Source organism: Haemorhous mexicanus, chromosome 4 (genome assembly GCF_027477595.1).
Source record: "Haemorhous mexicanus isolate bHaeMex1 chromosome 4, bHaeMex1.pri, whole genome shotgun sequence".
Classification (NCBI taxonomy): Eukaryota; Metazoa; Chordata; class Aves; order Passeriformes; family Fringillidae; genus Haemorhous; species Haemorhous mexicanus.
The window spans coordinates 38,539,150-38,561,401 of record NC_082344.1 but is presented as its reverse complement, the minus strand read 5'-3'; the positions used below and the strand labels follow the sequence as shown (position 1 = coordinate 38,561,401).

Here is a 22,252-nt window from a genome sequence, read left to right as displayed (position 1 = left end):
TCAACCCTTTGTACCTCAAAGTATAGTAATTACCCAACTGTGTTGCTTTTTATCTGCATCACAAAATACAATACTAATTTTATTTTTTCTTGATATCTTTATTTTATATCACAGATGTGTAATTCTTTACATGTCAGAAATTCTCTAAATAAAACATTAAAGTCTTCATGGAAAATGAAAAAGCCAACTTCTTTCCTGAAGGCACCATGATCCATGAAATTAGCTGTGGCATCTGTTTTAACTGTTCTGCTGATACTGCAACATCAAGTGCTACAGCCATGTCACATGCAGGCATCAGCACTTGTTCAGTTATATCCAATTGTTAAGTTTTGGCCCATTAGCATGGTGGCACCTCTGAAACATAACTACCCCCTAAAATTAACTGGCTTTATATTGTGATTTGCTAGTACAGAGGTATGTCTTTACTAGTACAAAGATATGAAAAAAAAGAGCAAAAAAATCTTCCTATTTACCATTTCTAAGAGTACAAGTCATAAGAAATCCTGGATTGATTAATCTTCAGTAATAATTCCTGCCAATATTTTTGCATTATTTTTCCTCTCTTTAGTAGAGGTTTGTTAGAATGCTGAGAACAGCAGTAGGGCACAGAACATTTAAAAAGAGGGTAATAAAGTCCATGTAAGTAATTAAGACAGTTTTGTTCTGTTTGGTCTCTTCAGCAGGCTTGTCTCAAATTCAGGTGTGCATGAAGGTTTTAAGAAAGTTTACTATGTCTCATAGGAATCTGTTCCTATGAGAACATAGTAAACTTTCTAGTTTTTTTTCTAGTTTTTTTTCCAGTTTTCTTTTAAGGTCGGTAGTTGAAGCTGATCAACCTCTGCAGTATTTCTGTATAGACAGTTTAAGAGGATTAAAAGATACGTCAAAGACAGAGGTCACTAAATCACTGGTATTATGCAGTTACCTTCTTTCTACAGGTTGAGCTTCAGAAAAGGAATAGAAAAAGAGTTTATAGTTTTAGCAAAGTGAACAAAATACTGGTACAGCTCAGAAAAACATAGAAAATAGTAATCCTCTCTGGTCCTTTGTGTTTCACCCTGTTTAAATCTATTAAAGAGAAATAAAGAGAGTCTGTACAAGCATATCCAAGTCAGTTGGGATGTTTCTGACCCTTTAATTGAGCAGTGGATCATAACTAGACTTCATAGAAAACAGGATACATAATATTAGGAAAGCAAGTTTAAAAGAAAAGCACTACAGATTGGAATAATTTAGAAGAGTTGTCCACCAGCTTTAAACATTACTGGTTGATAGCTTTAAAGTGTTTTTTTCTGAGTGGAAAGCTGACAATAGCCAACAGTATATAGTTTGTCAAGGCTAAAGGATGCAGACAAGTGTTAGAGGCAAGCATCTGTGACAATTTACTGCTCAGGAAAGTGAAACTAGAGATTAATGCAGTTATTCACAAGGTTATTGTGTACACATGTTCATTTCTTGATGTTTCTAGAATTTCATTCACTAGGGTTAAAGGTAGATTTGGTAATGCAAGCACTGATTTCCCATGTCCACAGTTCATCCAGATGGTCTTTTAATGATTAGTGAGAGCTCTCAGTGACAGTAAGGATTAGCAGCCTGCCCCTCTGTAATGTTCATTTGTGGGCAGCATGAATCTTGTCGTGTAAGATGCAGCTCTGTCAGGATGTTTTTCCTGCATTGCATGGGGGGCTGTCAGAAGTTCATTGATGTCAGTAAGTGATGCCAGGGATCTGATTTCTCTAGCTTCTTTAAAGAGGTTCTCAGCAGTGGCAGGAATGTAGCACTCAGTACAGATGAAATACAGTAATTCAGCTTTCTAGCTGAAGTATATTCCCTGTCCAGAGAGCATCCTAATTTTCTTACATTGAGGAACTATATATTACTATTTTCTTTATCTTTTCCCTCTCTCTAGTACCAATAGTACTTGGTACTATTTATGCACATACCATGTAACATGTCACTCTGCAAGTGGTAAGTCTAAGGTATTGGTCCTTGTAAGTTAGGGTAGGAGAGTTAGAGTGAATGATAAGCAGTTAGTTACTCATTTATCTTCAGTTGTTTCATTTGCTATCTCAGTTTAATTGAAATTAATTCAGTTTTTTGCATAAGTGATATCCAGTGTCAAAAAGATTTTTCCTTTTTTCTTATAAATCTTGTTTCTAAATTCCTCCAATGTATTGGGAGAGATTTAAAAACAGTTGTTTTGTAAGATCAGACTTTGATATGACAAAAGGGGTTAGGCTTTTGATTTGCTCTATTTCTCTTCTCAAAACCTGAAACAAATATAGAAATAAGCTCGGAGGTGGAAAACTTTGCTTAGTGTAAAAGGAGCAAGAAAGGAATACAATTTTTTCCCCAAATAATCTGTGCAACTAGCACACAGAATCTGAATAAAGGTCCAGTAAATGAAGAATTAAATTATACCATCACTTGAATTGATATTTGTTGAGATATTTGAAATTATCAGTAAAATACTCCTGCTGCCAAACTTTTACCCAGCTACACACCAGTATTACAGAATCACAGACTAGCAGAATGATTGAGTTTGAAAGTGGCTTCTGGAGGTGCTCTTGCTCCACCTCTCTGCTCAAGAAGGGCAGAGAGGTGGAGCAAGCACCTAGAAGTCACTCAAGACCATGGTTGAGAGGTTGCTGGGACAACTTTAAAATGTCTCTGAGGATGGAGCCTCTACAATCTCTCAGGAAAACTCAGTCACACTCACAGCAAACTCTTTCCTCATGTTCAGCAGAAACCTTCTGTTACACTTTGTGCCCATTGCTTCCTGCCTCATCACTGGGAGCCACTGAAAAGAGCCTGGTTCTGTTTTTTTGCCCACCCTCCAGGTATTTATTCACATTTATAAGATCCCATTGTTTTCTTCTCCAGCAAAAATAGTCCAAGCTCTTTTGACATTTCATCATATGAAATTCTTTTGGTGCACAAAATATAAAATGAAAAGGTTCACATTATAATTAGCTAACCAAAATTGTCTATCATAATAGAAACTCCTGAGTGGTTTTGTCACTTTCAGTGGCAGTTAGTGACACAATTTTGGTTAGCTGTGAATACCTGTTAAAGACAAAAAGTTTTTTAAATGGTCTGAGAACTATAGCACATATATGTATATTAAGGAATACTACACTTGCTTGTGTGCAAATGCATATTTTTCTTTTTTTAGCCAAAATATAGAGAAAGAAATAGAGTCTGAGCTCATGCATTTGAGGAGCAAGTTCAGAAATGTGTAGTTTAACCTATAGCATGAAATGTAGTCAAGAAAATGTGATTTGTAGCTCAAAATATATTTATCACAAAAAATTCTTTTTCCTGTTAAAGTTTCATTTATTGTAGATTTATATGCTAACTTACGTTAAGAGAAATCTCTTAGAAAAAATATTGTTTGCCTATATTCACAGACAATGCAGATGTTGTAATACTTCATATATATATATATATATATATATATATATATATATATAAAAGAAACCGATTTTTTTATATATATGAAGCACCTAGAGCACTGAAACGATCCTGTGGAACCGAATATGGTTTTTTGCAGGGTAACATAATAATGTACAAGATACACTGAAAACTATGACCAGTAGTAGTAGTCTAGAAACCCACCATATTTTACAGAACATGAGCTCATGAAAAGTGTTTGCAAATCAGAAAGCCTGCAAAACAGCCTTTGCTTTCCATCTGCTTCAGGCACAGTGATGTAACACTCCATTCAATATGAAATAAGCATTCTAATGGGTAATGATTTATTCTTGACATTAGGACAAAAGGCACAAGGAGCCTTGGAAGTAATTTTTAAATTCCTAGATATATATATTTATATGTAGAAACAAGCTAACTACACACAGCATAAAGATAAAATTGTACTGAATTTCATTACCACAGAGGTCATGGAATAATTGCACAATATACTATTCCTTTTTTTTCTATTGCTTTACCTCAAAGCAGGATGTTTTCAGACTGGAAGAATGCCTCTTTTGCAGTTTAAGGACTTCCACAATGGAAAGAGAAATGCATATATCCATTAAAGAAGGTGTTTGCAGACAGATTGATGGTGTTGGCATGCATTCATGAAGCACCAGGCAAACAACCAGTCCATATGTGCAGACTGCCTGCACTGCACAGGCTGTGAATCTGGTGTGTCCTGGAGGCTTGCAGCTTAATGACTTGAAACTTGTGTGGTACACTCTTCTGGGAGAGCTGGACACCAAATGGTCTGGTCAGAACTTCTGCTCTTGTTCTATTATAATCTGAGTTTCCTTTGATGTCCAGAGTTTTGGGGTAGATATAGAACACCGTTCTAAAAAGTTGAAATGTGGGAACTCTTTTCCTGTGTGATTGAGCAGTTTGTTCCAGTGTATCATGTGGACATTGGGTCATTCTGTTGCATAAATCAGAATGGAATATACAGTCCTTATCAAGCATTATAAATGCTTATTATTATTGTTTTGAGTGATGAGGAATTTCTTTTGCAGTGGAAGCCAAACAGTAACTGTGAAAACAAAGTACATCTGCCTGCTGTGGTCTTGACAGAGGTCTCATTTTTTGCTATCAGTGTTTCAGTGTTAGTCTGCATTATTTTAATTTTTAAAACTTTGAATTTACTTTATCTGTGCAATATCAGGCCATATAAAAAATTGACATTTTTCTGAAGATAATTTCTTTACTTCTTTCAATGCTATAAGAGAAAAGGGTTGTATATGGACTCAAAAATTACAAATATCTGCATTTCTACTGGATAAATATCAATCAATTAATTTAGAATAAAATGTTCAGCATCTTACCTTTCTGAAAAAATGTTTTACATTGTATTTTTCAAAAAATTAATATCTATGATTTTCTCCAGGAAAAAAAATCATTCAGTAACAGTATGATAATGATAAAAGGTATTTTGTATTTTGTTACAGAAATATGTGCTGAGAAACAAATACTTTATTTCACAGGAAACTTTTCAACACCAAAGTTATTAAATTGGACACCTTGATTATATGGTGTACAGTGAAATACAAATAATGTGTGGTTCATCAGCTCTCTTGACACTTCAAAACGTGAGGAACTAAAGAAAGAAACAGCCTAGAAAGGGGAAGAAGGTGAAAAAGGAAAATGTGAATTACAAGGAGATGATGATTCTTTAATTACATCTTAGGCTCAGGAGCATAGTTTCGTGCTTGGCTGCCTTGTCTAAATAGAAGATAGAAAAACTCACTATTTTTTATGTTTATTCAGACATATATTTATGGTTTTTTGTATGTTCCTATGTTCTGCTGATGAGCTGACCTATTTTGTGTGTGTATGTCTAGTAAATGAGAGACAAATAAAATCTAAATACCTAATATACCTAGCTGACTAGCTCTCAGGGGGATTTTGGAGACTTTGTGTGAATTGCTCCCCTGTGGGCCATTACCACTGCCTGTATCCTCAGGAAGTTTCTTCAAATTGTCATCACTCTTGAGTGACTGAATAATCAGAGGAGCTGTTGCCTGCATCTTCTTCACAGGTGATCGACATCAGTGTGTTGAAAATGTCATGGTTTCTGTTTTCTTGTTTATTAATTTCTTCTAAGAGACTTACCTAACACTTGAGCATTTTTGGACTTTAGGCAGTGACTGGACATTCAGTATTCACTTCATTTATTGTGGTCACCTGTTTGTTTACATCAGATATTTTACACAGCAGTGTCATGGTGGTAGCAGGAGTGGTTTTGAGTTCAGTGCGTGTTCAATTGATGCTGTTTGGTCACAGCTCTCTCATGGTGACTCAAACAGAAATAAACAGTATTACTGAGTAGGGCTAGGTACAACTCTGGGAGAGGAGTGGCTGGAGAGCCACCCTGCCAAGAGGGATCTGGGGGTGCTGGTCAGCTGCAGCTCAGTGTGGGTCAGCAGGGTGTGCCCTGGAACCCAGAGGGCAAAACCCCATCCTGGGGTACATCAAGCACAGCATGAGCAGACAACAAACAGAGGTGACTGTCCCACTGCATTCAGCCTTGGGGGGCCTCACCCTGAGTGCTCTGTGCCCCGCACATCAAGAAGGATGTGATGGTCCTTGGATGCCTCCAGAGGAGGGAAACAAAGCTGGTGACAGGGATAGAAACAATGTACCGTGAAGAGAGGATGAGAATTTCAGGCTTGTCAAGTTTGGAGAGAAAGAGGCTGAAGGGTGACTTCATTGGTCTCTACAACTCCCTAAGGAGGTGGAAAGGGGGGTGCTGATCTCTTTTCTCTGGTATCCAGTGATAGGACGCATAGGAGTGCTTCAGAGCTGTGCCACAGGAGGGTTAGACTGGACATTTGGAAGCATTTTGTTACTGAGGTGGTGGTCAAACACCAGGACAACCTTCCTAGAGAGGTGATGGATGATCCTGTTGGTGTTTAAGAGGCATTTTGGCCAATGCCTTTAATAACAGGTGTTAGGTTATGGTCAGCCCTGAACTGGTCAGGCAGCTGGACTATTGTAGGTCCCTTCTAAGTGAAATACTATTCTAAGTGAGTAGGAATCATTTTAATTTGATTGCTAAGTTATGATTCTATTTAGGAGTCTGCCCACTTGCTTATTTAATAGATTTATCCCAAATCCAGTATAACATACCTTGAGGTGCAAACAGCAAAATTCACAAATTTCATTTCTAATATCTGGAAGATAATAAACCCAAATTATTTTATATGATTTTATATATTCTGTTCCTCTCAGCCTGTACAAGAAAATCAGTTTTTTTGAAAAGTTTGAAGCTTTAATGAGTTTTTGGTTTTTTCTATGTTCTAAGGCTTAAACAACAGTTTTGATACCATTTTAAATTGCAAATTCAATGCCTTTGGGTTTGGTGGGAAGTCTGTTCTTATTGTAACTTCCCTTATCAACTTGGAAACATTAGGGTTCAATGTAATTTTTTTTTTTTTAAGAAATATTTTTACAGCTGAAGTTACTGGCTGATATCAAAATACTAGTTGAAGTTGTACTGAAGATTTTTTATACAGAACATTAAACTACAGTACTGTAATGGCAACTGCTGACCATGCTGCATCATATCCTGCAAAAATTTATTTAGTCATGGCCATCAGCTCTGGGACGCCCAGCATAAAAAGGATGTGGACCTGCTGGAGTGAATCCAGAGAAGGGCCACAAAGATGCTCAGAAGGGCTGAGACCTGCTGTTCAGCCTGGTGAAGTGAAGGCTCTGGGGAGAGCTTATAGTAGCCTTCCACTATTTGAAGGAGGCTAAAAGAGAGCAGGATGCTCAAGGCCTTTTCCAGCTTGGCCTTGAACCCTTCAGGGTTGGAGCATCCACAACCTCCCTGGGCAACCAGTTCCAGTATCTCATCACCCTCATGGAAAATAATACCTTCCTAATGTCTAACCTAAATTTCCCCATTTGCCTATTACTTGTTCTCCCATTACTACAGTGCCTGATGAAAAGCTTCCCTGTAGGCTCTCTTGAGATGCTGGAAGGTTCATATGAGGTCTCCATACAACCATCTCTTCTCCAGGGGCTGAACAGCCCCAGCTCTCTCAGCCATTGTCGTAGGAGAGCTGCTCCAAACCTTGTTTCAACCTCGTGGCCCTCCTCTAGCCTTGCTCCAACAGCTCCATGTCCTTCTCGTGTTGGGGACACTGGAGCTGGATGCAATACTCAGGTGGGATCTCACAGGAGTAGAGAGAGAATAGTCTTAAAGTGGCTGGCCATGCTCCTTTTACTGCAGCCCAGGATTCCCTTGGCTTTCTGGGCTGTGACTGCACACTGGTGGCTCATGTTGAGTTTTTCATCCAGCACCACTCTGAATTCCTTCTCTGCAACTCTCCTCTAAGCCCCTTCTCCGCTCAGCTCGTAGGTGTGCCTGGGATTGCCGCGACACAAGACTTTGCACTTGGCATTGTTGAACAGCATAAGGTTTGTGTGGGCCAACTCTCTCGGTGTGTCAAGGTCCCTGTGGCTGCCATCCCTTCCCTCCAGCAGATTGACTGCAGCACACAGCCTGGTGTTGTCAGCAGACTTGCTGAAGGTGCACTGTTCGTGTCACCCACAAAGATGCTGAACTGTATCAGCCCCACAATATAATAATTCTCTACATTTAATGACCTTTTAAAATTACACACTACATCCAGTCCTATTAGACTTCCAGGTGTGGCTATAAATTATCAAAAAGACACTTTCTGCCATGTACAGTATGTTATAGGATTAAGTTATTTAGTATGTTATAGGATTATGTTTATTTTTCATCATATTTACCAACTCTGACTAATCTGTGAGCAGCCCTAGAAACTTAGAAACTTTTGTTTCTAAAACAGGAATTCAGTATAAAATGAGACTAAACTAGTTGTTTTTCTCTGTAAGTTGATTGCATATTAAGAAATAATAGCAGTGTTGATTCTTAAAGTAGAAATGTGTTGATGATGTCCTTTCAATTAACCAATTAATGTATGCAAACAGCAGCAAGTAAATAAGATCTCAAGTCTGTTCAGGTACCCAAGCAATAGCCTTCAAATTGCAAGTGTAAAACCAGGAGGAAGTTTTGAGGTTTTATGCAGCAGCAATAAAGGTTTTTCATCTTCATTGAATGCAAAACCGGTACTGAAATCAGTGACAACACTCCCACTAAATGGAACTAGGGTTTCTTTTTGTTTCATGAAATAAGATCCATGGAGAAACTCTTAAACTTGGACCCATTACACTGCAAGGTAATTTTTTTGGTGGTGGTGATTGCTGTTGAGTCCAGTAATCTCTGCACACATTTGCTGTGCCTCAGCTTCACCTTGCTGAATGTGAATTTGCTGTTGTCTGAAAGTCACTGAGGAGCAATATCCACATCTTGAAAGCGAGGCAATGAGCCATGCAGAAGGGAAAGCAACAAATTTTTGAGCTCAGTGCAGTGGTAACAAAACATGGGGTTTGACCACAGTGAATTCACAGGTGGCTGTCAGGGCTTGTATCTTTGAAAACTGCCTAAATAGCCCAGTGATGCAGCTGGCCCCATGGAATAGGATAATCTGGCAGGACTCTGTAGAGCTGTGTTCATTTATTGGTGATTGCTGTCAAAGAAATGAGGAACTTTTGTGTGACCAGGGAGATTCAGGTATCACTGTGATAGGTTTCTCTGTAGTTATTGATGTGTTTAAAGAAATACAAAATACTTCTAAGAGCATGGCCCAAAAAGGGCAGAAGAGAAACATGCATGAAATTGAATTTCAGTAACAAAAGGAATAGCTAGAAAATTGTGTTAAAAGTCTTTTGATAGAGAACAGAAGAATCTATGTGAGAAATAGACATAATTTTTCACTTTAAATGTTTCTTAGTGTTCTTACTAGGAAGTCTTTAAAAACATTAACAGTAGATATCATTATTTCTTAGAATAATTGTAGTACTGATTTTGTTTTTTCACTTTTAAGTCTCAGGTACTGATGCATTATTTTCAGACTCTTGCTGCTGTCACTGACAGTTTAAAACTTCTACAGATTTTGTAAACAGTGCAAAACAGTGATGCCATTATTAGGACAGTATTTTGAAAGTCTCAGATGCAGTGATGAAGAGGCTCACAGTTGATAATACTTGGCAGTTCTTTTCAGCTGTAGGCAACAGGGCTGATAATCAGCACAACCAGTCAGTGTAAACGCCTTTCATGCCTTATGATTAACAAGTGAAATTATAACTGAATAGATTACTACCTGGCATCTCTAATTGCCCATACTCTTTTTGCCTTGAAAGGTTCTTAATCACCATGTGGAAAAACAGTGTACATTCTAATTATATAGATTTTGTCTAAAATGCAACACGTTTTTTGTATAGATTTTTTTCAAAATGTCATATTTCTTTAAACAAAAAGGTTATCTTTTAATGGATTGCAAAATTTATTAAATGTAATTTTTATTGTGAAAAATGTCAACAGAATAATTTAAACAATCATCACTGTGTTGATCAGTGTTAGCATTTCTTTCCTCTTCAAAGAACCAAGTAGTTGGTCTAGACAGAAGCAAATTGAGGGTGAAATTCTGGTTGTACTGAAGTCAGCAATAATTTTACTACGGATTTCAGTAGGGTAAGGATTTTAAGAGGGCTTTGTTCTGTTCTGCATACACATGGTGCTGATTTGTGCCTTCTGTGAGCAACCCCTTTTGAAAACTTCTGTACTTGCCAAGTTGACATGCGGACAGTAGTGCATGCAGGTAGCCAGCAAAACACTATGGCTGGAAAAGAACTTTCTGAAACCTGTCTTGATACCAAGACTGACCCCTTATGTGTCTAGTTTGGATCTGATGTTGATTTTTGTCACATTCTGTGTGCTAAAGGTTCTCTGTAGCAAGTATGAGGATCATTGTTGGTAATGCAAGATTTTTGGATTTAAAATACGTACAGGAATAACCACAGTAGAAATTAGCAAGGCTAAATAAATTCCTATCTGTATGAATATTCATATACAGCTCATAAAAATTCCCTGATCTACATCAGACATTCATGAACAATCCTTTTAGTACTGAATGCATAGACTAGCAAAACATAATTGCACTTTGCTAACATATTTCATATATGCATTCGTAAACATTTTGGGTATTTGTGCCCTAACCGTGTTTTTTTAAACTCATTAGTTTCTGAATTTCTCCTTACACTTTTGATTAGTGAATTTGTGTGGAGGCACAGCTGCAGATTACATTTACTTAACCAGCATTCTAATTTCACTGAGGTGGTGGTAGTGTAGTAGAGTTTGCATCTCACTGCCTGTTGATTCTGGGCCAGGGGAATTGAGTCCTGCTGTTAGATTACTATAGAATGGATTAACTGTCATAGGTTTCTTCAGTAGTAGAGAAAGAGTTTGTCTACCTCTATTTGCCTTACTTTAGGGAAGATACAAATAATTAACTAAATAGGAGTAATTCTTCCCTCTTGGTCCTCTCTGAAAGGTCTACAGGCAACTGTGCTCTCATAATGAACAATTTTATGAGACTGACAGCAATGTTAATGATTAAACATTCAAGAAAAACACACAGGCAAATGGTTAGAGTAAATACAAAGGGGTTTAAAGCATCAGATCACAATCTAAATATGAAAAAAGTAAATTGCTGCAACGCAGCCTCGGAGCTGTTAGACTTCAGTGGGATCCAGTGTTGTAAGATTCCTTAATGCCAGACGCTTGCAGAGCAGATTGTACTTAATTTCTGTTAAAGGGTGATTCTTCAGCCCACTGTTTTAATTTTCCTGCCCTTCCATGACAGAGAAAAGGTGCAAACCAGTAGATAGTCAAAATGAGGAGCAATAGTTGTCTATCAGAACAGAAAGAAAGGTCCATCAGTCCCTTCTAGGTTCTGTGCATGGTTACCTGATTTAATACACTTTTTTGTCAGGGCAGAATATTTATCATTTCAGAAAATACCTCATTGGAAATTTTAAAATAATATATACATGTTTTTCAATTTTCTTTATAAAGAGCATTGTTCAGTGAGCTATTTACCTTTGTCTACTATGTTTCAAGGGATTGTGTGTCAAATGCAAGAAGTCTTTGCAGGTTTCTGTCAGTCATGATCTTGAAGGGAAGAAAATGTCCAGACTATGTCCCAGAGCAGTGCAGTGCTTTCAGGAATCCTTAAAACTGAATTTTGAAAGCTACCATACCTTTAGGTTATGGTTTCCCTAAAAGCTTTCACCACTAACACATTTTTGGTCTGTCCCTATTTGATACTTCCCATATCTTTTATTACACAAAATACTGGATTCAGTTGAATATACAGAAATATTTGAAAATTGTCATGGAATATAGCATATTACAGTGGAACATCTCTTTGCTATCTTCTTATGTTGTCTGTGTTCATAACTATGCAATTTACAGATTAATAACATCATTTTCATCCTCAGAAATGAATAGTTTGGAATAGCAGAGCACGATGAGAAATGATAGCCACCACTAAAGGTTAGCAGCAGTTGGTAAAGGAAGCCATATACATTGACTGTCCAGAAAATAAATTAGCATAGTCCACAGTAGGTCTGTGATACTTCTGAGAGACTAAAGAATCAGTATTGTCTTACTTAATTGCAATATCTTTGTAAGTCCACATATTTTAAAGACAGTAACTTGGCACGTAAATTGTGTGTGTTGTGGTTACTAATATTTTTCCTGCAGTCAGAAATCATTATTACATCTAAATGTGAAGTCTTTAAAAACTGTGAGGACACAAAAAGATCAGATTTATTTCATGAAAATGTAATTTATTGAAATCATTTTGCATTTTATGAAGCATTAATCATGTGCAGAATGTCTGTATGGAACATTAATTTGGGGCAGTGAGAATAAGCAGCTGCAGTTCCCTGATATGGTGTCTGCAGAATTTGTATTAATTATCTCATAACATAGATTAACCAAAGTAGAAAATTCATTATGTTTAGTTAAATAGTAAGGAAATCAGAATGTTTTTATTTGTTAATTTCAAGGTATTATCTTCCTAAAATCATTGGCCCCAGAGGTAACAGATGGCTGATAAATATCAGCTTACAGAAATACAAATATAGGCATGAATTTTTTCAGTTTAGAGCCTTTCTTTAAAAAAACCAAACCAGTTCTAACTGTACCTCTGGGATGGTAAAAAGATGACTGAAATGACTGTCCCATCCTTTAGTTAACAGGTTTGGAGGGATTTTTGTCCTTCTGCCAAATTTATTGGGTTTTGCTAGCACATTTCTTTTTGCCATATGTTACTCTTCCCATTTGTGGCAGATGATGCAGAGCTAGAAGTGCTGCTCTATATTGCAGGAATTGTAAGTCACTTGCATGCAATTCTTAGACATTTGGAGTTAGCCACAAGGGTACTAGCTCTTAGTCTGGAGCCAGGAATTTTCAGTCCAAGCAATCGGTTCCTCGGGGCTAAATTCACAAGGCTCTGCAGCATGGCAGGGTACTTGCAGAGTACTGTCACTGAGTAGTCACATGTCCTGTAATGTCCAGCTTACTACAGTAGGTAATGTCTGTAAAGGCAGCACTGGGTTCTGATGGCAGTTCCAGGGTTACTGTATTTTCAGAAGAAGGTTTAAATGGCCCAGCTGGAACAGATGCTCAGCATTTACTGTGCAGCCATATGATACTACACGACTGGTAGGTAATGCTGTCAGAGGGCATTGGGCTGCATGAGCAGCAGCTGTGGACAGCTCCTAATAATCCTGCTCACAGCTGATTCAGAATTGCTGCTCTAACCAGGTTTCTGGGTGTCTAGCAGTCCTGGACAGATGGCTGCCATCCTCAGGTTACAGCACAAAGAAATACTCATATTTTTCAGGGAGGACAGTACAGAGCTACAAAAGAGTTGATAGTAGTTTCTTTCAAAGAGGGGTTGAGTTGTTCCTCAAACACTGAGGAACCCTCACATGAGTTGTGTGATGGTCACAGGACATGAATGACTGGACACTGCCCTGAGCAGCCTGATGGAATTAGACCTACTTTTAGCAGAGAGTAAGACTGAACTACTTCTGGAGGTCCCTTTTAACATATTTTATCATTTGATTCTGTGAAACCAACAGTATCATATTGGGGTTCTTTATTTCTATGCTTTTTTAAGTCATATGCAATGATTCTAATATGTTGAAAAAGTTTGAATAGCAAGAAGTCTTGCTTCAGCACAGACTGACTGATCAGTTGCCCATCTCACATGGTGTAATTACAAGGTGACTCTAAAACATGGTTGATATGTACCCTGTTCTTCAAGTTTTCTAGAGACTCTCTTTATATCTACTTCCTGGTTATTTTATTGTATACCTGAATTTATGAGCATAGTTCTGCCTGATTGAATGAGATTGTGTGTGCTGAGGAAGATCATCTGCATAGTGTGCAGTGGTATTTCTTGCCTTTTTTTTTTTTTCCTAAATTATTTTTTTGATCTTTCACTTTGCAAAAGCTACTCTTTGATATAAGAGTATTGCAGTGTACTCATTATGTCCATTTCCATTCAATACTTACTAAGCTACAGGTAATTTTTTCTGTGTCTGAATTTACATAAAAAGGAAGCACTGTTTAAATAACTTACTTTCTATTATGTCAGGAAGCTAAGACTGGTTTAAATATGTTAGGGAATTCAGTACATTATGCTAGTGCTAAAACACCTTCTGCATGTCTTTACAGCTTTCAGTAGCACTATTTTTACTTCATTAATTAACTTGAGTTGAAAGGCACTTAAAGAACTCAGGGTGATACAGCATTTTCAAATATTTTACTTCCAATCTGCAAAGTATATTCAAATGCCAACACAAATCATAACATTTACTGTATGTGAAAACGGATTGAACAGTTGGTTCCACCTAACATTTAAATAATATTTATCATAAAGTTATATTTGGATTAAGTACCTATAAATTTTCTGATACCTTCATTTTTTTGCATAGCCATAGCTGTTAATTTTAGAAGACAGTCTCATTGCTTGAAATGACAGCAGACTCCAGTAACCTTTGAGCTAGTGACTTTGTATTACCTTGTACTAATTCTCTTAATGGCTACTAAAATTGATTGTAATAGCAGGATTGCCTTGCATTGGCATTATACAAAACCAGAATTACTTCTTGGCAGGTTCCTGAGTGGGTTCATGTGATTTAATATGCATTTTTTGATTACTGTTTAACCTTATACAACCTTTACTGTCTGTCTTTCACCATTAAAGATTCATCTCCCAGTCTATCAGGTTAAATATTAGTCTGAATAGATCTGAATTACCTCATCTTGACCTATTTTAAATCAGTACAGACAAATTTGCACAATAATTTCACTACTCTGTATGTTTATAAGCTCATCACTGGCATGAAAAGTTCCTAAACATTTTTTAGTATGTATCAACTAATTACAATTTTTCATCATACAGTATTACCTTGAGCAAGCATGTTTCAATGGCAAGTAGCATTCTGGTGAATGGATTTTTAGGTCAATCATCTCTGTTACAGAACAGGAGGTTGAACACGAATATGTTATCTCATTCCTGATTGGCTTGGTCTTGGCCAGCAGTGGCTCTGTCCTGGAGCCACCTGACATCAGCTCTGCTGCACATGGAGGAAGCTTCTGGCAGCTTCTCACAGAAGCCACCCCTGTAGCCTCCTGCTACCAGAACCTGACCATACAAACCCAATATACAGCTGTAATGGAAGGAGAAATTAAAGAGGAGCAGAGTGTGCCAAGTTAACAGCTGATTCTTTGTGCTGACCTGTCAGCAAGAGTAGTCTGATTGCAAGAGTTGGTACAGGAAGGTGTCACCATAGCAAACATAGCAGTCCCACATGTTTGAATTACAATATGTAGTCTTGGATCAGGAAACCATTTTCATCTGGTTGTTGTAATACATTTTTAGTACACATGCCTGTTTATCATTGTTTTTTTTCCCCAGTTCCCTATAAATTATCAGAAAAGAAATAGTTCTGTTACACAATAGAGAAGCACAAATACAACATTTATAAAAAAGTCAGTCCATAAGATATGCAAATGGATAGATGAATTGTACTTCAGTCTTTCATGGATAGAATCAAAGGATCAAGAGGGACTTCAGTAAAGAATAAATAATCCTGTGCTTAGATGCATGCAGTTGTACAGGCATTGATAGTTGTTGACAAAATGATGTTTCTGTCTTATTCCAAAATACAAATTGGTGTTTCATAGTGTTGTTCAATTTAATGAAGTGCTAAAAAAGCTAAGTCACTAAATGTGTTGGATTTCTACACAATAAAGGAAAAGTAAGCAAACTGGAGATTTATTTTGAAGAGTGTCACTGTGAAGCTCTGACAACTTAGGTATGAGCTCTTCAGGTTGTAGCTTATTTGTTTACTGGGAGACCTGGAAAGTGACCCAGTTTGGAAATGATAGCTATTGAGAATGGCAGTGGAAAGTATTTTGTCACCTGAGCAGGGATACATTTTTAGTCTTTTCTGCTCTTGTCATCTTCCAGACACTGTTATTTCTTTTGTCTTCCCAAACAAATGGGAAGATGGAGTTCTGGGAGGGATATCTACTTGCTCCAAGCATGCCCTTTCTTTGTCTTCTCACTGAATATGCCTCTTGACTGCACATCTCTCTCTGATACCTACTTCTGTTGCCTTCTGTACAAACTGCCAGTACTTTACAGCACTTCAGCCAGTCTGCTGCTAATCTGCTGCTCGTGGTGCTGCAGATGCTCTCTTTGCTCTGGTGTGCTTTTTCTGCCTTTGCTATTTCTGGTCATAGAATCCATCCTTTCCACCACCAAGAGGCTGTAGAGTTGCCTGTTTGCCACTATGTGCTCACAGGTTTGGCTTGTAAAACTGCATTCCAAGTATAACCTTCCACACGTTGTTGAAACACTTTTGCTGCCAATCCTATTTCCTCTTTTCCTCAGCACAGGAAAGCAGGATGAGTGTTCATGGTTATCTGCCTAAATTACACCTCTGACCTCTTCTGGTAGGGCTTGGATTAGTGTTGCCTTAATGAACATGAAATGAAAAGACAAAAGACTCTCATGGGTGTCTCAGCCTCATCTGCAGTAAGGTGTGAAAATGCCTGTGCTACAACTGGGTATAGTAATTTGCAAAGGAAGTTTTCTTTGGCATCTGTAATTTTATAATTCCTTTATACAGCAGGTATTTATTTCTCAGGACTTTCAATGGGTTCTGAAGGCATAGCTAAGCAATGCAGCTGAATTAAATAAAATTTAAAAGCTGTGGAACATATATGTTTGTATTATTATATGAGGTTTGGGTTTTGTGGGCGTTGGGGGATTTTTTTTAGCATAATTTCAAAAGTTCTGTTTTGCACCCTGGAGAGAAACATTATACAACTCTGCATTTTGTTTTTTCAGTGTGCAGTGACCTGGAATTCAGGGAAGTTGCAAACAGATTGAGAGACTGGTTTAAGGCACTTCATGAAAGTGGAATTCAGAATAAGAAGACTAGGATTGTTCAGAGGCCTGAAAGAAGCAGTAAGTGATTTCTGCTTGTCTTATTTGATGTTTTCTCTGATCCTTTTCTGTTCTTTTGTTTTTCCATTGTTAAGACCTGCCTTATTCTTGGGTGCTTTAAATAGGCATGTACAAAACTGTAACTTTGGGCTTTTCTGGAGCTGGTTTCCTATTTATGGCTAAGTGCTAATACAGGATGTTCACTTTAGACTTTCAATATCATTTGGCAGGAGAGCTGTCATTCACAATGCTTTAATTTGTGAATGCCATCAAATTAAAATAAATAAAATAAAGGAGCTTAAATTATGTGTGACCCATCTTTGATAGTTGATTTCAGTGTATGTGCTGGTAATGAAAAACAGATGGAAAAGAAGCTTGTAAGTAAAAAGGAATTTTTAAGGTTATTCTTGAAATTGGAAAAGTCTCAGGAGTACTAATGAACTGGAAACAGTAGGGGCATAATTTGTTTTTAACCCCTTCAAGTATTTAAATAGATTTTTTTTGTTGTTGTTGTTGTGGAAAGTAGTTACATTTTAAAATGTGATCATCAAAGGGCTTATTTAGAAGAACAGTTGAAGTGTGCATTAATAGTTCCAAAAGTAAAGTCCTACTGTGAGGGGAGACAAATGGGATTTCATAAGCCATAAAACTCCAGCTTTTGTTAATAAGAAGGGCAAGCTATGAATTCTTCCAGAGTATGTTTCACAGAACTTGGCCACCACTGGCTTCTTATCTTATATTTTTAGCTTTTTAAATATTTGAGATTTTTTTTTAGCTTTTGTGTGTTTCAATTTGTTGCATTACTTTTTTTTTCAAGACATCCATTAATTTCACTTAATTGGAAATGCCATTTCATTGTGTAATTTTTTTCATGCTATGAAAATGTGAATGATTCTGTAAAACAGAATGAATTAAAGATGATTCTGTCATATCTAGGAATACTTTTCTTAACATAGAGAAAATTTGTTTCTGAGGTACAGTGGTAATCTGTTGGTACCACTTTTTTGTGGTACTGAAAAAAAAGACATTTAAACCCATATATTTCCAATTTGCATTCTGGTTGGTGCCCCTAACTGGCATGTGATCTCATGCAGTTATGAAAACAAAAGAAATTCAAATTTTGCAGCCCTTAAGTAAGAACTTATTGTATAGTTGAAAAAAAAAAAGAAGTATCTAATTATGTAGGTTATTCCATTGCTCAGTTGAAGGTAAACTACAGAAATATCATGTAGGGTCCTGTTTCTTGCTGAATGCTCACTTTGAAATTTGGGCAATGATAAAGGAAATAACTGTAGAGCTGTTAAATATTATGGGTTGCATAAATCTCAAGTTAGTGTTTCAAGAAATTTGATTCCATGTAATGCAAGAAAGCCAAGTTCATATTTAATGCTTTGAATACAGTGAGATGTAGTGCAAACACAAATTTCTTAAGTGTGAGATTTTTCCCTTTGCTTTTTTTCCTTAAGCACAGAGGTGGTTTTGATAAGACCTACAATCTCTACTTGAAACAGGCATTTGTACCATGAGGTGTATGTGGATATAATACAGTCATATTTGTTATGTCACTAGTTTTTCTTCAAATTTTTACTTTATAATAGCAATCAAAGACTATATTTAGACTTAAGATCCAAGATTTTAATATGTGAGGCTAAAAATGCAAGAATCTTACGGATTTTTGGACACTCAATTTTGGAAGCCTTCAAAGTCATAAAGTTCTCTCCTTTAGCATTGTACAGAATCTGCAGATATTGTAGGAGGTACATGAAATTTAAGTCACAATTTAGATTGCATGCTATTCTGCCATATTTTAGAGAGATAGAATCAAGAGTTGATTTGGATGGCTAAGAATTGCTTTTGCAAGCTCTTTTTCATCACCAGGTAAAAGATTACAATCTCTGTGGAAAATTCTGTTTCCTATGTTACTGACTTTAAGTTACATATCAACATCATTCTGTCATAAATGTTTGACTTAGGTTTTTATCACGGCACCAGAATTTGGAATGTTATACTAAGTATTAATTTATTACTGGTTCTAAATGGGATTGAAGTTTGATGATGGGCTTTGGGATGTTTATTTTATTTTTACTAAAATAAATCAAATCAAGATTTACAAAATGGCTACATGTGAGGCATTCAGTTTGTCCTATATTTTCTTCTTTTTCTTTTCAAAACAGAGGTAAGAGGTATTCAGTAAATGCCTATATTGTTTCACACATGAACAATAACTGTTCAGTGGGTCATGTTTCAGTACTGTGGTCAGTTACTCAAATTGGATATAGCTAATTGTGAAAAAATACTGGGTTTAGATATTAGACATCCTATTTGTGCAGTTAAATCTAAACTGGGTTTAGATATTAAACATGCTATTTGTGCAGTATTGACTCATTTTTATAAATAGCCAATATTTACATGTATTAATTTTTAATAATTTGATGGGCCACTGCAGAGAGTCAGTCCATCTGTAGACAGGAAGCAATTGAATGAGTGTATGTTCACAGTAGGTTTTTTTTAATTAGTAGATTTGGGGATGTACAATTTTTTTTAAAAGTGGTTTCACTAGTGCTGTATGTTCTTCCTGTTGTGTAAATTTCTGTACTTCAAAATTTCTCATTTAATACCGCAAAATTCATACTGCATTTTCTGAGAAATGAACATGTCTGGTGTTTAGAAGAAAATATTGTGTCACTATGTCCCTGTAAACACGTAAAACCCATGAAATATGATAACCATTTAACATGCTAATGTCCTGTCTAATACCATTTAAAAATTCTTAAAACTGTTCTTGCCCAGCAAAGTTCTTAAGTAATGTCCCTCAGTGTCTGCTTCCAAAGCCATAGGAGGTCCAAGGCATCAGGCCTGTTGGTATCTAACTATATCAGGGCATCCAGCCATACTGATACCTTAGTATACCAGGGCTGTCCAGTCCCTGTTTTGGAGAAGCCTGAAAGCTACAGCTACAAATAAAGCTTGCAAAGAACTCCTTATCATGTACAATGACTTTACATTTAGCACATGAGGCTTGGTGGTCTGTGCAGAATAACAGCTGCAACAGAAAGGCACCTGAATGCAACTTCCCCCTTCAGAGTCCAATCTAACAGATCCCTGGAGTTGTTCATTATCCTTGGGGATAATGAACAACTTAAAAATCTTTTTTGTGACCCTTCTCCCCCAGGCTTTCCTGTATTCTTATCATTAAGTTCCTTCCTCACTGAAAAACCATTCTGCATTCAAAGAAGGAGTTTGTGGCATCCTCTCTGGTTGTCTCTTTGTATTTAGGTTTTTTTCATCTTTCAGTCACTCTGGTGGCATTGAGGATGGATATATTAAAAGACTTGAGCACAGTCCTTCTGACCAAGGCAGGTGTGGTGAAAGTTTATAGTGCCTCACAGGTCCTTTTTGGAGTTGCTCTAGTTATTAAATCATCCACTTTTTTCCCCACAATCATTAATATACCTTAACAGACTAAACAAACGTGTTCTACTAGAGCCATCAATATGCTGTTAAAAAGTTTAAAATGTCAGGTGCCTACATTGCTGTGTTTTTACAAGAGTGAGGTGATCTTGTCTCACTGACACTTTTTTCCAAAGCAGAATGTAACTGAGAGTAGGAAATTCAAAAAAATAATAGGGTATTATTTCCAAAATCTCTTTTGGGTCCAGATGTGGTCAAATGTAATATATCTGAAAGTATCAATAATATAGATGCTATAGATGCTACATTAACACTTCAGTCTTTTCCTCAGGCCATCTATGGTCTAAATAGATGACACAAGGGGGAAAAGCATATTTGGTCCCCTTACTACAATAATAGCCCCATTATTTTTCACTTGTGGATCAGAATTTGCAGAGTTAAAAAATCAAGTGACATTTTATATAACTGTTTAAAGTTTATTAGAATATTCATTTTATTTCTATATTAATTTTGTGTGCTAAATCACAAAATTAATGCACCATATGCAAAGCACAAACAATACTATAGTCCCACAGATATTTTTGCTAACAGGCAGTCTATTTCTGAAGAATACTTGTGCACCTTGTCATGTTAGAAGATGAAAGACAAGAGGCCAAAACTAATAAATAATCTTCTTATGTTTTGGAAATAATATCATGAAGTCTAATGCACTAATAATTTTTAAAATAACCTAAAAAATCAAGAAGTCTGAAAGAAAGTTAATTTTAAATGGCTGTTCTGGAACTAGTATAGGAAGATATTATTACACTAAAATTAACAAATCTCTATACAAAATTTTGGGAGGAAAAGGGTAATTTTTTATAGGAAAGTAAATAAAATAAGCAACTTCAGATTTTTGCTTGAAGATTTTAATTTCATTCTGACTATCCTAAATTCCTTATTGATGAAGAGACAAGCTGATACTGTGCAGTGATAAATTATATTTCCCTGCTCTTCACTGCCGAAGCATATCTGAAAACCCTGAGGTACAGACAGAACTCATGAGAACAACAGGGTTTTCCTTAGTCTTAGAGTAAGGAAAGAATTCCTAGAATTGTGGTTTTAAACAGTATTTTGGTGTCTCCAAAACACTGATGGCTTGAGAATTTGTCTAATTCCTGAGATTATTTCAGAAAATTTTCCATAAAGCTGAAGTCCAAAATTAAACAGGCTGACAACCTGAACCATAGTTCTAGCTTGCTAGAAAGGAAAGGTTCTTCCAATACATTTCTGCATGTGTCAGGTTAGCTCATGCAAAGGCATCCTCAATGCAAGAGTCTGGAAGAAGAAATTCAGCCTAGAATTAATTCTGAACAGGAATTTTAATGAATCCATCTCTACTTAAAACTAAGTCTCTAAATGAACCACATCAATGTTGCTGACTGAAATTGGTTTTGACTTAATTTTTGTACACAATTATCTTTATACACAAAGAAACATAGGTCTTTATTATTTTATTTTATTTTCAGTTATCTGCTTTCCTCTAACAGTCACTCCTGTTAATAAAATGGTGAGTCTGGTATGCCAAATAAAAAATTTCATCTGATCCATCAATCTTTTAGGAAACTGATAGTTTCTAGGAAAAGGATTCATGTTGCTTGCCCCCCGCAGCTCCCCCACCACCACTTCCATATAAATTCTTCAAAATGCTTACTGGAAGAGACTTCAGAATGCAAACTTTCACAGGGACATTGTAGCTGTACTTTATTTCTTTCTCTTGTATCTTTTGTTGTGACATGAGAGTCAGTGTTCCTAGGTTTATCAAAATACCTTTGGAACCTTCCCCATGTTCCCCACGGTTGGGAGATGGCCTTTGGTGATTCTTATGGGTTCCTTCCAGCTCAGAATATTCTGGGATTCTGAATCCTGCCCTAACCTGGGCTCTGCTTGTGTCTGTGTAACCACAGTGAGCAGGAATG

The 22,252-nt window shown here is 36.7% G+C and overlaps 1 protein-coding gene across 1 annotated transcript in view; it reads left to right on the top strand.

Annotated features, from left to right (window-relative positions):
• SPOCK3 (SPARC (osteonectin), cwcv and kazal like domains proteoglycan 3) overlaps nucleotides 1–22,252 on the top strand; it is a 162,921-nt gene that overhangs the window by 126,692 nt on the left and 13,977 nt on the right. The window contains exon 7 of the mRNA XM_059844493.1: nucleotides 16,785–16,904. Within this exon, the coding sequence (XP_059700476.1) occupies nucleotides 16,785–16,904 (120 nt within the window). The remainder of the gene's footprint in view (nucleotides 1–16,784; nucleotides 16,905–22,252) is intronic.